The sequence below is a fragment of the Cyprinus carpio genome, chromosome B14 (assembly GCF_018340385.1).
Source record: "Cyprinus carpio isolate SPL01 chromosome B14, ASM1834038v1, whole genome shotgun sequence".
Classification (NCBI taxonomy): Eukaryota; Metazoa; Chordata; class Actinopteri; order Cypriniformes; family Cyprinidae; genus Cyprinus; species Cyprinus carpio.
In genome coordinates, this window is record NC_056610.1 from 10,570,607 (window position 1) to 10,585,895 (window position 15,289).

General features: G+C 34.5%; 1 protein-coding gene across 2 annotated transcripts in view; it reads right to left on the bottom strand.

The window, feature by feature from the left end:
- Window positions 1-5,340: 5,340 nt before the first annotated feature.
- psd2 (pleckstrin and Sec7 domain containing 2) overlaps window positions 5,341-15,289 on the bottom strand; it is a 38,292-nt gene continuing 28,343 nt past the window's right edge. Inside the window, exons 5-15 of one of the 2 annotated variants that reach the window (XM_019086978.2) lie at window positions 15,146-15,226; window positions 13,871-13,983; window positions 13,454-13,512; window positions 10,938-11,027; window positions 10,530-10,573; window positions 10,205-10,395; window positions 8,970-9,040; window positions 7,593-7,750; window positions 7,291-7,435; window positions 6,491-6,634; window positions 5,341-6,105 (exon numbers count right to left, since the gene is read on the bottom strand). In XM_019086978.2, the coding sequence (XP_018942523.2) occupies window positions 5,899-6,105; window positions 6,491-6,634; window positions 7,291-7,435; window positions 7,593-7,750; window positions 8,970-9,040; window positions 10,205-10,395; window positions 10,530-10,573; window positions 10,938-11,027; window positions 13,454-13,512; window positions 13,871-13,983; window positions 15,146-15,226 (1,303 nt within the window). In that variant the 3' untranslated portion in view covers window positions 5,341-5,898. Of the gene's footprint in view, window positions 6,106-6,490; window positions 6,635-7,290; window positions 7,436-7,592; window positions 7,751-8,969; window positions 9,041-10,204; window positions 10,396-10,529; window positions 10,574-10,937; window positions 11,029-13,451; window positions 13,513-13,870; window positions 13,984-15,145; window positions 15,227-15,289 lie in introns of both variants that reach the window. The other variant, XM_042738031.1, reaches the window with a different exon arrangement.

Here is a 15,289-nt window from a genome sequence, read left to right on the forward strand (position 1 = left end):
CCTTTTTATTCCCTATCAAATGTGTTGTACTTAAAAATATATATATGACCTGTGATGTGTGTGTATATATAGTTTGTTACATATGATGCTCCTCTTTATTAAAAAACATAGCATATATATATAAAAAATACATAAATATGTATATGATTCCTATATATGTGTTCCTATATGCATAGGAAATGTATGTAGGAAAAAGCATATTGCTGTTTTTTTCCTTTGTATTTTATACTTACAGAAAGCATTGAATCAAATGGATAAAATACTTGCACTTTAAATATATAAAGAAAATAAAAAATCAGCATATTATTTTTGATAGGTGACCTCACATTCAAAGATTCTATAATTACTTTCCAGGCTTTGTGACAATTGCTGTTTGGCAGAAATCTATGAAGTTCTTCTACATATTGAAGTCTATTTTGTCTGTGTTACAGAAGGTTTACTAAAGTAAATTGCATGATGACTAAGTATTGCACCAACTGTTAATTTTCTTTAGTTGGTTAAAAATGTCTAATGAAAAAATACTGTGATGATTATTCTCATGTGTGTACCCATGTTAAACTTAAGTCATACATTCGAAGGTATTCAGTTCAGCCTTTCCTATAACATGAATATGGTGCTTAAATTGGCTTAGAGATCCATTGTGTTCTACTCTTCATCATTGCCACAACCATCCTCCTCCTCCTCTGCATCCTCTGTTTGTTCCCTTGGCTGTTTGCGTGTTCTCACAATTTTATTCAGATTTACGTTTCTTGGTAACAAGTGTGTTTTTGTACAGGTACGTATGTTGTTCTTGAGTTGGAAAGCCTTTGTGTCTGAAAATGACTAATTGCAATAAATCATCCATTCCTCCCTGGCAATGATTGGTTTTTGTCTTCTTGAATTCTTACGTCCACTTTCAGTGGTGCTTTAGAAGAATAGTTGACCCAAAACTTACAATTCTATCATCAAAGTTGTTTGGACTCCATTGACTCTTAAAATATATTATTTTGTGAACGACAAAAGAAAGTCAAACAGGTTTAAAACCACATGAAGGTGAGTAAATTGACAATTTTCATTTTTAGGTAAATTGCCTGTTCAAAGCATCAAAATAACCTACTTTAACCCATGTGCTTTCAATTGAAACAGGAGTTTCATGCAGAGCAGAACAATCTTTTTTCTATTGTTTATACCACAGTTGAGAACCAAGGGACATGCTATTTCCTGTTGCTAGTCAGAGCTAGGTCGTATTAGCAAGAAGGATTTTTTTCACAGAGAGCATTTGATTGGACTGTGCAGAATGATTTTTTTTTGGTCCCACTTTATATTAAATGGCCATGTACACTGGTCAACATTTGAAGTGGATCAAAACGTTTCATCAAAGTTGTCATATAACAAAATTGCGTTCTTGTCTTATGACAATTTTTATAAACTCTTTCAAATGTTGACTACTATACTTCAAAAAAATAATAATTATTTTGTTCTTATTGTTTTACAAAACACTTTTGCTGCTATTGAGGTGGAATACGGGTATGGTTAGGGACAGGTTTTGTGGTGTGGGTGGGATGGGTCAACAGTGTAATTATAAATGTAGTTAGAAATTAATTATGAAATGTAATTACATGCGGGTATTTTAAAAATATAAGTACAATGTAATAAATAATTAAAGTAAGTACATAGTAGTTAAGGCCACGTAATATGAAGTGGGACCTTTATTTCAATATTTCAATTTAGTTTGTTCCCTCGTGTCATTCCAAACCTGTAAGACGGTCATTCATCTTCGGAACACAAATTCAGATATTTTTGATGAAATCCGAGAGCTCTCTGGACCTCCATAGACAGCAAAGATATTACCACAATCAACGCAAAGACATCGGTAAAATAGTCCAAATTTCATCAGGGGTTTAGGGGTTCAACTGTAATTGCTAAAGTCACTATTTTTGTTTTCTTTGCACACAAAAAGTATTCACGTAGCTTCGTTAAAATTGCGATTGAACCCCTGACGTCCCATGGACTGTTTTACCGATGTCCTTGCTATGTTTTTGTGCATTGATTGGTAATATCATTGCTGTCTATGGAGGTCCAGAGAGCTCTTGGATTTAATCTAAAATGTCGTAATTTGTATTCCGAAGATGAACAAAGGTCTGATGAGTTTAGAACGACAAGAGGGTGAGTAATTAATGACAGAATTTTCATTTTTGGGTGACCTATCCCTTTAACGAGCTGCCCAACAAACTTTAAATACTAAAAAACTACTGAAAGCCATCAATGGCAATGTTCTCACTGCAGTTTCTAAAGGCTATTACAGGCAATGTACTTAATATATAATTAGAAAACAATTGTATAATCTGAAAGTGCTTGGCTATAGAAATTGTAGAAGTGTTATCAGGTCTGGCCTACATCTGAGGTTACATTTTCTAGAAATATCTGAAATAACAATCATCAAGATAAAGCTTCACAAATTTCAGGAACTTTGAAGCCTAAATACTGTTGGCAGAGGTAAACTCTTTCAAACTTTATTTAAAATAAAGATTGTGAGTAGATGCATTTATCTGTTTGGTGTGGTGATGTTTAATGTCCCCAACAACCTCTGTAGTAGTACTTGTTAGCAAATGCCTTTTTCAAGACAAGAAAAAGCTTTAACAAATATCATAAATGAAGTATTATGTATTTTAAATTGCCGAATAAAAAGTGAAATATCTTGAGCTTGTGATACAATATTATATACGACATACAATATTTCAGACGTTTAACCAAAAACTCATTCAAAAAACCCAGCTGACATTGGGACGATGGAAATAAAGGTGCAAAAATACTGAATTGTCTGTAGGTTTTAGGACTCATTCTTTCAGTGCTCTGTAGTTTAACTGACATTTTAAACTTAAGTCAACAGAAAAAGAAAACTCTTTGAGAACACATTGTATTATTGTGGGTGATTATTCAGACTTGCTCCCACTAAAGTGACTTTCTTTTCAACCAGTGTCACCAAGCGGAAGTAAAATGGGTTGCCGTTTCATGTTGACTTGAAAAATTGCTGCCTTAGATATGGTAATTGGTAATACCTGCTTGATAATAATGTAATAGAATTTCCCAAGAAAATCTATGATTTTGCATTACAATAAAGACATTATATATGAGAAGAAAGATGTACCAGTGCTGTTCTGTAAGAAATGATTAATGCAGGACTTGGCAAATGAGCTCCTACTAACCTGTGTGGCAGAAATAAGGACTTTAAATTAGATGAAACACACAGACTCCTTCCATACAGGCAGAGATGGTGAAATAATCATCACAATCTTTTATTACAACAGCGTCTGAGTTCTACCCTAAACGGGAAAATCATGTTAGCACAACAGCCAAAGCGAAAAGTAGGCTATAGAGGTCCCTTTAAGAAAGCCATTACTAAGAATGTATAAAATTGCAGCTCTTACGTCATTCCACATCCATAAAGCATAAAAGAGCCAAAAGCTCATTCTCTCACTTTCAGTGTCCTCATGCTTTACAACAGGACTATAAAAATCTACTTGCACTTGCTCAAAGTTTGTACCGTTAAGTTTCAGAGTCCTATTTGGTGGCTCAAGAACAATTATCTTCCTCAAAATGACACGTTTCCAGGATTGAGACGTTTCGATTCGCTACAGTGATTCAGATGAAGAGGCAGGGAGGTTCATGGTGTGTTGTTTGCAGTCCTGCTGCTCAATATTCAGTCCAGGTTGAATTTTCTGCAGGCACATAGAGACACATAGAGGCTTTGTGGTCCATTGAATAGAGAAAATGAGGGCGTCGCTTTCAGTCTGAAATGTTTTTCCTCTTCGTCACTGTTTTGCATACTCAGACTCAACTTGCAATCTTCCTTCCTCGCTTGTGCGCATACAATTACAATGTCCCATACCCTGTCCCGTGTTAAGACACTGTATTTTCCAACATCCAACATATCCCTGGATCCATTAATCAGCCGGCATCTCTTCAGTTAAGAGAGTTAAAAAACAACAGTGTGGGTTAAACTAATCGAGGGTCAAACGTAGTCATCTTTACAAGCGTCTTCCCGCTATATTGGCTCCAAAAGGAGAAAAAAATTTACAATTAATAAATATTACATAATAAATAATTACAAGGGGGTAGTTGTATAACACTACAGACAGCCCACGTGAATCTTTACATGCACCCCAACGTGTGGCTAAGCCCTTAAACTGGCTGCTTCATGAGGCCGATACTGTGAGCGTCTCACAATTACATCAAATGCTACATCTACACCAGACCTGTCAATCAGGAAGCCTTTAACGTGCACAGCCTTGAGATAGACACACGTCATGATGTCGTAAAGAATGTCAAACACTGAAAAGTGATGTCATGATTTATTTAAAGGTGAAATGTGTCATTTCTGTGCCACGACGGAATTGCAAATGTGACAAAGATAACGACTTTATTCAACAATTCAACACACGCATGCGTCGTGGTTTTCTTGTGAATGTGCATCTAAGACTGACACGGAGGAGATGAAATTGTTGAATAAAGTTATTTTTGTGTCTTCGCACACAAAAAGTATTCTCGTAGCTTCATAACATTGTGGTTGAACCACCGATGTCACATGGACTATTTTAACAATGTCCTTACTACCTTTCTGGGCCTTAAAATTGGTAGTTACATTGCTGTCTGTGCAGGGTCAGAAAGCTTTCGGATTTCATCAAAATACATCAAAATTATCTCTAAATATGAACTAAAGACTAACGAATTTCTAACGAACAACAAACAACAACAGGGTAATTAATGACAATTTTTTCATTTTTGGGTAAATTATGCCTTTAATCATCATCATGATGAAGAGGAAAGCTTATCTACTCACTAGTCGCTTTAACAGCCTTGTTGTGTTTATTATTATTATTATAGCAAACTATTCTAACTTTCAGGGAAAATGTTTTTTGTTGTTGTTGGAAGGTTAATGGTGGAGAAGTTGAAGTCCAGTGACTGTGGTGTAATTTGTTCATAGACTATGTTTAGCTCTTTACTTTTAGTGACTGTATTTAGGTTTCAAAATTCTAAAAAGTTTGTCCATTTGTGAAGATTATTATGTTGAACAATGCATGTAAGAATCATACTTTGACAAAATACTTTGTCATCTCCACATTGAAATAAAAACAACATACATTTCACCTAAAAAAACAAAAAAAAACAATTTACAACATACATTTCACCTAGTATCCCAAAGCATCACATTGTTGCTTTGTGATGTCAATGTGTCTTTGTGCCTTCATAACACTTCTTAAAGCGACAGTTCACCCAAAAAATAAAAATGTTGTCTTCAAGTCATTCCAAACCTGTATGGCTCTCCATCGATGGTATAACACAAAAGAAGATATTTTGAGAAATCTCTTTTTTTTTCCTACAGTGGAAGTAAATGGGGTCTGATGTTGTTCTTCAAAATATCTTCTATGTTCCTCAGAAGAAAATCATACAGATTTGGAACGATATCAGTTTTTTCATTTTTGGCTGAACTGGCGCTTTAATGGAATCTAAATGAATTTCTTTGTTGTGTCACTGTAACGTCACAGTAAAATTCTAAATGACATCACAACGTGACCATGTCACAGTGCATCCTCTGCAACACATCTGTGATGCCGCAGTTCACTTTCTCTTGACTTTATATGCAGTGTTGTCATTTCTTCCCACTTATACAGTCTTGGTCTCCTCATTTTTCGTTTTTGGCACATAACGTTCATAGCATTATTAACAATGTTTATTGTTGTAGTAATAATACTAATAATACATATAATGGTCATAATAAATTTACTGTACATTGAAATAATAAGGACATTATAATGCTACGTTTGTATTTCTCTCGACTCTGTCTCACGTATTCGAACCCACTGCAGTCAGGCTCAGACGTGAGTGTGTCACATGAGTTCAGAGTTCAAAGAAGGCTCTTCAGCTATTGTGCTCTGGGGCGTGTTTATGACCGGCCCGTCCATTGACCCCCTGACCTTGGCTGATTGAGGGGCTGGACTGAGTTTTCCGCAGGTAACTTTCTTTTGCCTCCCCACTGAACATACTGGCTTCAATCTTATCCAAATCATCACTTCCTGCGCGAAACTTGGCCTGCAGGAGGCTGATGTACGTCTCATAGCGACATTTCTGCAGACAGAGAAAAAAATAAAGATTAAAATGGCTTTAAATTAAAATTATTGGTTTTGGTTAGTAGCATTTTACTGTTTGTAATTTGCATTATTTTTCCTGTTGACCAGGACCATGATCAGAACAGACTTGTGACATGTTTTTTGGTCACGACCCACCAATTGGGAACCACTGATATAGATGTTTTACAGATGCTACTTTATGACCAATGAGTACTTAATCACTTTAAACCAATCATTTGATAACTAAAACAAAGGTTAAAATGAGTTTGACTCAAACCTATATGTTCTTCTCCATCAGGCCTATACAAGAGCTAAAGCATAATTGTAACATCTAAAAAGCATTCATATGAGCTCTGAGACAGGTGACTTTGTATTGTTCTGACCTCATAGGTTAAATAGTGCTCTTTGATTCGATACTCTTCTGATTCTTTGCTCTTGGGCGTCAGATCTGGTGGGCTCCTCTTGTGTTCCTCCAACTCCAGAGAAATCTGCTTCAGTTTGTTCTCATGGGACTTCAGTTGCTCCTCCTGTATAAATTAGAACCACCATTATGTAAATACTGTACAACACCTACAATTTTTTTTGAACAGTCAACAATAGGCTTATAAATCGCTATAAATTTCATTAGTATTAGATTACTATACCATTGACAGAAACTTTCAATCATTACATTACTAAATTCAGTAGGAAAATAATTATAAAAAATAATTATGAAAAATGTATTACAAATTAAAAATTATTTTAAAAATATATAATTAATAATTATATAATTAATAATTTTATTTTTTTAATTATAGAATGACTATATTATATTTTATAATTATATAAAAACAGGTCTGGAACAAAATGCGTGCGAGAAGCATCTTTTTTTTTGTTGTTGCATTTTTAATCTATTGTTTATAAACAAAATGAGGAATGAGTAAATAAGAAAAAGTAAATAAAAATCATGTGTTGTTATTGCTCCAAGTACATTTGTCAAACTGGAAAAGGAAGGTCAATACGACCCCACTGCATCATGGGATACAGTATTCTCACAGAGTATTGTGCAATACTTTAACACCAGTGTTTACGTTGACACCAATAAACAGTTTAATACATCATTAATAATAATCGAATTTCTAAATTATTCCACTACGTAATGAAGTTCATTAGTCTGTAGACTGTTTACAGTTATATTTTGCACCTGGTTAAGTCTCGTTGTGGATGAAGGCAGCAGTGGTCTGCAGAATTTCTTCATGGAGCCGATGGCGGCGGGAAAAGCAGGAGCCGAGAAAAGAGCAGTGACCAGATTAATCCTGAAAATCCATGACATCATCTCCTCTTCACTCCTACACACACACACATTTAAAGGGAAAGTCAAACAAGAAAACAATGAAAGCAATCTGCCCCTATTACTCTGTGACATAGTGGATGGTTAAGTAGCCAGCTACAGTAAAAGCAACAAGAAAAAGATTCTCGGAGCAGCTGAAGAGGTTTGATTCTTACGGGGCCTGCAGGAGGAAGACTCTCCAGTCCGAAGTCTTGAGTTTCAGGACGTTCTGTCTTTTGCTGTAGTCACAGGCCCTAGTAGCAAGAGCGTGGTGAACCCGTACTGCATTCTTCAGGTCCACCTCTGACAGATCTTTATCAGGCTTATACTCATCCTGACCATACGGGGGGGACAGAGAGAAGAATGAGTGAAAGCAAAAATGAAAATAAATTATAGAGAGACAATGGCTGCATTCCGAAACCCTACTGAGCTGCAGCACTTTAAGGCACCACAAAGGCAGTTCCAAAAGCAAGCAGCAGAACTAGATTCGATAATTACGCTGTTTTACAAGAAATCTGCTTTTTGTCAAATTGTAAAAAAGTACAGAATGTATCCTTCAATGTGAAAAAGTAAGCAAAATGTAAATTAGAAGAATGCATTTATTTCATTCAATACTGAAAAGTACTAATAAAACAGGTTTGGTTACCCACAATTTGTGTTTGTTTATTCATAAATTGAATTAACATTACTTATTGAAATAATAATTCTAAAAACCTAAACTAAATGAAAATGAGAAATGTTACCTAAATGAACTGTAATGTAAAACTACAACTGAAATAAAAATAAATTCAACGTGAACAGTAAAAAAAAAAAAAAAAAAAAAAAAAAATATATATATATATATATATATATATATCTATATATATATAATATATATATATATATTATTATTATATATATATATAAATTATAAACTAAATTACTAGTTAAACTATTTAAAACAAAAACTCAAAATATAAATATTAATAAAATAATATTTAAAACTAGTATAATACTAGTATAAAAGAGTAATAAAATTAAATTAGTCACTTGTGAGGTTTGATTGCATTTAGCATGTCACTTTAGAAGAAAGCTGTTATGTTTTGGAAAAGAGTCTATGACTGGAATACTAGAGTAGACACTGTTAGGATGTTGTATGTCATAATATATATGGCCTAATGTATTTTAAACAGTGCACTATGTAAAATTTAAACTTCACTGTTGTCACATGACTTAATTCTATAGGTTACATAATTCAATGAGTGATGTCAAGTGATAATCTTGGAAATGTATCAATTATTTTGCATTCTGAATATAATTTTGTGTAATAAATGTCTTAACTCTTGGAAGTATTTCAAATAATGTGTTTAGAAGGTTATTATAAGCTTGTAAACTGTAAAAGAACACAGTCAAATTCAAATGCATTGCACGTTGTGGAAAACAGTAATCAGTGTAGTGGGCCCTTGATGGACATTTTGGCAGACTATTCCTTACACATTATAGTACACATACTGCAAAATATAGTATGACTGTGTGTGGTGTGTGTGAGTGTGTGGGAAGTAGATTTAAATTACTTTCTGCAGGTAGAGAATCATCCCCTTCAGCACGGCATAAAACTTCTTCCAGCCTCTACGTCCTCTCGGGGCTGCAGAGAGACAAAATAAAAGAGAAAAAGTGTGTGTGAGAGAGAGACAGAATAACGACACACTTCACTAATGAGCTCCGCTGTTGTTTGCTGCAACACAAGTCGAGGAAAGAAGATCTCTAGAACAAACTTCACTGCTCAAAAATAAACTCCACCACAATGGAAGATACAACCTAATTTTTTAATTAAAGCAGCTGAATTATTAAACAGAAAGAAATCTTGGCGGGTCCTAAATAATGCTGATTTATTGCATTCCAAAACTTGCTGTTTACTGCCTACATAGCCAGCTACCTTGAAAGACAACATCCTAACCATCATGGAATCTCATAAGTGACCGAGTGTTCTGCATCAGAAGAGCTGCCACACACAACACAAACAGGGCTGAGAATTTGACTTGTTTTTAATAGATTTTAACTTTAGAATGCTGTTATTGGTGTGAAACTAATCAACATAAAAATACACAGCACTCAAGTATATATGCAGTGTTCCTCATTTGTAAGTCAATTTGGATAAAAGCATCTGATAATTTAATAAATGTATATGTAAATAAATATATAATTTTTTAAAACAAATTTCATATTTTGTCATTTAACTTTTTGAACTTTTAATAAAATAAGTTTATTTATATTCAACTGCTCTTTTATCTTCATTTTTCACTGAGGTTGTTTATTGTTATTGTCAAGTGAAACTAAAACTACAGTTATTAAAAATAATTTTCAAGTTACTGAAATAAAGCTGAAATAAACAAAATATAAATATAAGATGAAAACATAAAAAAGAATAAAAAAATAGAAGTTTAAGTTGAAGCACTAAAATTACTAAAAATAATAGTGAAATAAAAACTATAGATAACTTTAAGATAACTTTTCATTAATTTTGGCTAAAGTGAGGAAGCAAATTATTGGCCAAATGAAGGCATCTTAGTCTAATTAAAATGGAAGCACATCTCTGATGCCTTAAAATGTTGTCTTAATAGGCAGCACACTAGGTTTTGGAAGCTGGAACAGAGACATGATTTACCTTTGTGTTTATTCATATATGTGTCTGTTATATTTTGCCTCTTATATTGATACAAAGTAAAAAAAGGTTAAGAAATGATGTGGAAAGAGCACTGGGAAATTAATACCAAAAGCATGATTTTGCAGAACAAAAAAAGACACGTACTGCGTTTGCCGTCCATGTCTGCGTGGCTTTTGCGTGTCAGAATGCCGTGTTTGTACGTCACAGCATTGAGTAAAAGTGGAATGGCGATGAAAGGGTTACTGCCGTCCGTTACCCTGACAACCCTCTTCCCTCCCACCTCACACTGATCCTCCACCAGCTCCGACAGACTCTTCCTCAGCTCCTCTTCCTCACTGCAGAAACAGAGCAGATTAACCAGCATTAATGCACATGTGCAGGTACTGCGCACATTACACGCAGATTAGCCCCAGAAGTCACATGATAATGCGAGCGCACTTGACTCCTGGGGATGATATTGGATACTCACATCGCCCACTCCAGCTTCTCGTTCTTTATTGAGTTATAGAGCACCTAAACCAGGACAGAGACATATGAGACTGTTATACTGTACGTCTGAAACACCACAACTGCACCAATACAGTCAGACAGGCTTATGGGACCAAGCATATGAAATAATACTCTTTTGAATCTAATTTAAAAATGAATGCGTCTTTTGTTGCATTCAAAAATGCAATTATAATATGCGCATTATGCGGTTACTGCGTTTCAAGTGTGTTTTTATGAAATCAGTCAGGTTTGGTGAGAAATCACACTGTATCAGTAAATATGCATGTGTTTTTCTGAAGCGATGTTTCTTTTTCATACCACTGGTTGTCAATAATAATAATATAATAGAAATAAAGGAAGCATATGCATGTCTGCATATTGTAATTACCTTGAGCAATTCTTTGGGAAAATCTTTGCCGTCGTTGAGGCCGTCCAGATTGCTAATGAACTGCTGGCAAGACATCTTCTTCCCAATATTCTGCAATACAATAACACAATACCATGTTACAACAATAATGACATATATGTCAGTTAGTATCATCTTATCAATGACGGAAACAACTGACCCTCTGCTAAGCTATCCTTCAAAACTGTTGCCATCTAAGACAAGTGTATACAGATTGATTGAATATTATTCTTCTAAAAAGGGAAAGAATGCATTGTGACATTTTTCTTTAAACTTAATTGATTAATTATTCAGTGACATGATTAAAAACTGTGACTGTGAATCACAATTGAGGAAATTGCTTGTGGGCTGTTTAATACACAGCATCCACTTCTCAAGATTTATTTAAAGATTTGGAAAAAGCGGCAAGATGTCACTTATAACCTCTCAGTGTCAATATTATATTATATTTTGTTCAGTTCCTGTAAAACCTCTCCAAACGCATGATATCCTTAAATTTACTTACATTAGAAAAAAGCAAAAGCCAAAAAATACCAAACAATAACAATTGCAAAGAAACCAGCAGCAGATTTGTCAATAAGTATTTAAGAAAAAGGCTCAAATTAAAGGGTCAACTTATTAAAAAAAAAAAAACACATGTCACCGGAGGTAAACTAACATTAGCCACAACTGCCATCAGGACAAAGTATTAAACATAACTGCATTTTTTTTTATTGTATTATGTTATGCTTGTACATGCAAGTCACCACCACAATATTTAACTGTTGCATGTGGTTGCCAGGATGTTGTATAGAGTGCAACAGGCGGGTTCTGGAAGTAAAAAATTGAATTCATTTTCTCCACAGGGAAACAGATTTTTAACAATAACTTCTAAACCTTTAAAGAAATACCTACTGTGAGTTTCAAGGTTGTTAATCAATGGTACATCCTTTTGATGAAGCCATCTGTTCACATTTTTCAACTTATTTTTATAGAGGGAAAATGTGTGTGTGTGTGTGTGTATTGATCTATCTATATCTATTCATATACCTATGTATGTCTACAGTACATCTATCCTAACAATCTACACACAAAAAATCATCTGCCATAAACAAAAAAAAAATCTTCAAGAACTAATGACTAGAACTAATATGACTCGAGATCTACTTCAGTGTAAATCTGTGTACATTTTTCACCCCGTTTATCATCTGCCAGAAAGAAAATACGCCTGCTTACTTAGAAAAGTAATAATAAACCTCTCCTCAACAAACTGCATGATTTGAGGCATCACTCATGTCTGTAGCACAAATGATGCTTTTCAGATACATGAACTATATTAACAGTGATCCTTAGACTTATGACAGGAAGATTGTGAAAGCTTCTTGCACAGTTTGAAGCAGATACCATATTAATTTATTACGGTTTACAGCAGTAACAATAACTGTATTTTAGCATTTACTGTAGTATAGTCTTTTGGCAGAATGTACAGTCCCATGGCAATCTTTTGTAAATATACATTACCATATCGAAAACTGAATGACTGCAAAATGTAAGTGTAACAATACAGAAATCAAACCATAGAGATAAAAAACTAACTATATGCAGAACCACACCAGTTTTTTTTCTAAACTCCATGCAGTTGACAAAGCTGTCAGCAGATGGCAGTATCAAACCAGACCAACCATTCTAACATCACAACCAACACACATCAATATCTCAGTCTGTCTGTCTCCCTCCTACCACAGAGATCTACTTTAGATGAGTAATATTCCACGAATGATGGATGAAAACCTTCTGAAAACACATTAAAGCTGAAGCCATTAAAAGAGAAGAAAAACACAAAGAAGAACAGAGGAGGAGAGAGAAGCACTTACCACCTGCCGCAAAATGAGTTAGAGAAGAAATGGAGAGAAAGAGAGACATGTTTAGGCCAAAGTCTGAGAGAACTGTAATATTACTAAGAAAAACACAACAAGAAGAAGCTTGTTAAGGAAAATGGCACTATGAAGTGCATATGATGAGGTTTTCAGTTAAGTTGCTGATAACATTTCATTTGCAGCCTCTTTAAATATGATATATTTTTTTGCACACACACACACACACACACACACACACACACACACACACACACACACACACACACACACACATATATATAAAACATAATACTAATGCATAATAATACATAATACTAATGCAAAAACAAAAAATTATTATTGTATAATGACCTCTAAACATTTAATATGTTAGATGGCATACAGTCAACTGGATATTAATGCAAAATCAATACTTAACATCAGGGTACTGATCAACATTTTAGTGTGAATACAGAATTATAGAAATATGAGACGGGACTGAAGATGGTTTGTTTCCAGATGAATCTAATATTTGCTTCTGCAATTAGATTGGAGTGTAATTACTAGTAGATTCAGTTAATGCAGTTACTAAAATTATGTGGCTAATAAACTTGTTAGTGTTTGGAATTATTGTAAGGACCCAAAGAAGAGCTGAATACATACGTGTCCATGCAGGTCTGTGTTAAGAAGCATAAGTGCACAGGTCAGTGTGTGAGCGCCATCTATTAAAAAAAAGAGTTAGAAAAACAGAATTAGAGAATAAGAAATCATACATATTTAAAACTAAAACACTGTTTCAAAACCAAACCAGCTGGATAGCCACACATCACAGGAGATTTAAAGCACCATAAGCAACATTTGCTACGCTAGCAACATGCTAACATAAAACAAATGTTCCAATAATCACTCATGAGGTTACATTTCAGTGAAGATGTCGTCTTAGAAGGCCGTCTTACTAGAGTTTGGAACAGAGCTTGTACATGTAAATTCACTCATAAAAGTTAATTGAAATACATTATGAGCTGCCATCATAAAATTTGAGCTACGCAGCAGAAGCTAAATCTAGAGGAAGGCACTTGCCCTCTGAGGTGAGGGCTTCTGGGTTACAGTGACAGAAGCGTTTGGAGAAGTGCACCAGCACACGTTCTCTCTCCTGCGTCTCTCCCATCAGAGGAAATGCCTTCAGGAAGTTCCTGCAACCAGAGTACATGAAGACAATCATGGTGCTGTGCTAAGAAGGAGCAGATACTGTATGCTAGTACTACTAAATACAATATATACCACAGACAGAATATATGTATATTCTTTATGCTACTTAATCACTAATAAGCACCCATTGTAATTTAATATACTTGCATTGTGTTATTTAGTGCAGTGTGACATTCAAGAAAGCAACAACAGATGAATTTGAGCTTGCATGGCTACAGCAGAAGAACTTATGTTCATTTTAGGACTGCATGATTTATGAAAAAAAAATCAAATTTTTATTTTTCTGATGTAAATCGTGATTGCAATTTTAAAATGCATTTTTTTTAAGCTCCAGGTTTGCTGTGATTGTTTGTAGGGCTGCACAATTTGGCCCCAAAATTGTGTTAATATATATCAATATGACAATAAACTATAACAATTATTAAAATAATCATTAGTAAAGCATTTATTTTGATGGAAAACAGCAAGAAGCCCTTAAAGCATCTCTTTATAAGCTCTTCTCATTACAAAATAATGATTGGCACATGTTGTGTTCCCAAATCTTGTACTTCATGTACTTGCACAGAGTGTGTTTCGGGCCAGTAACTTTAGTCTAGACTGAATCAGAGCTGTGATAATTATTGTTCTATCCAGAGAACTATTGTTCAGGAATGAAATATTCTTAACCATGTTGTGCAACTGCACTTCCTCCTCTTCTTGCAATTCATGTATTTAAGTAATGGCATGCTTAACTTCTTCCAGTTTCATGGGTATTTGTGGAACTGAGACATTAATATGTGACATGCATGAGTATTAATCTAAAATAAGCTTCTTCCTCTTATTGCAGCTTAACCATTGTAATAATACAAAGAAACAATGAAGCAGCTACATATGTGACATGCTTTTAAAAACCGTTCAACAGCAACTATGTCCTACTCAAGCTCAGCATGAAAAAGCAATGTTATATTACATTTCTGACCTGCCCACACTGTAATCTTATTGGTCCAAATACCTCCTTAGCATAACTGTGCATTACACATCAAATATGTTCAGTCTGAATGTGATTTTGTTGGTACATTTGCAATTTTGCTTTCGGTTAGGATTAGTATTTGCACTGTTCAGGACACTAACAATCTTGGTTGTATTTTGTGGTTGAAATGTTCTCACCTTAGCGCTCTGTCTAATGACAACCCCGTGAAATCAAAGAAGCTCAGGTACTCCGATGCCACCAACTGGCTGAATTCATTACTGCAGGGGAAAGAGACAAGGAAGAGAGGGATTGTGGGTATAAATGAAAAGTGTTTCATTCCA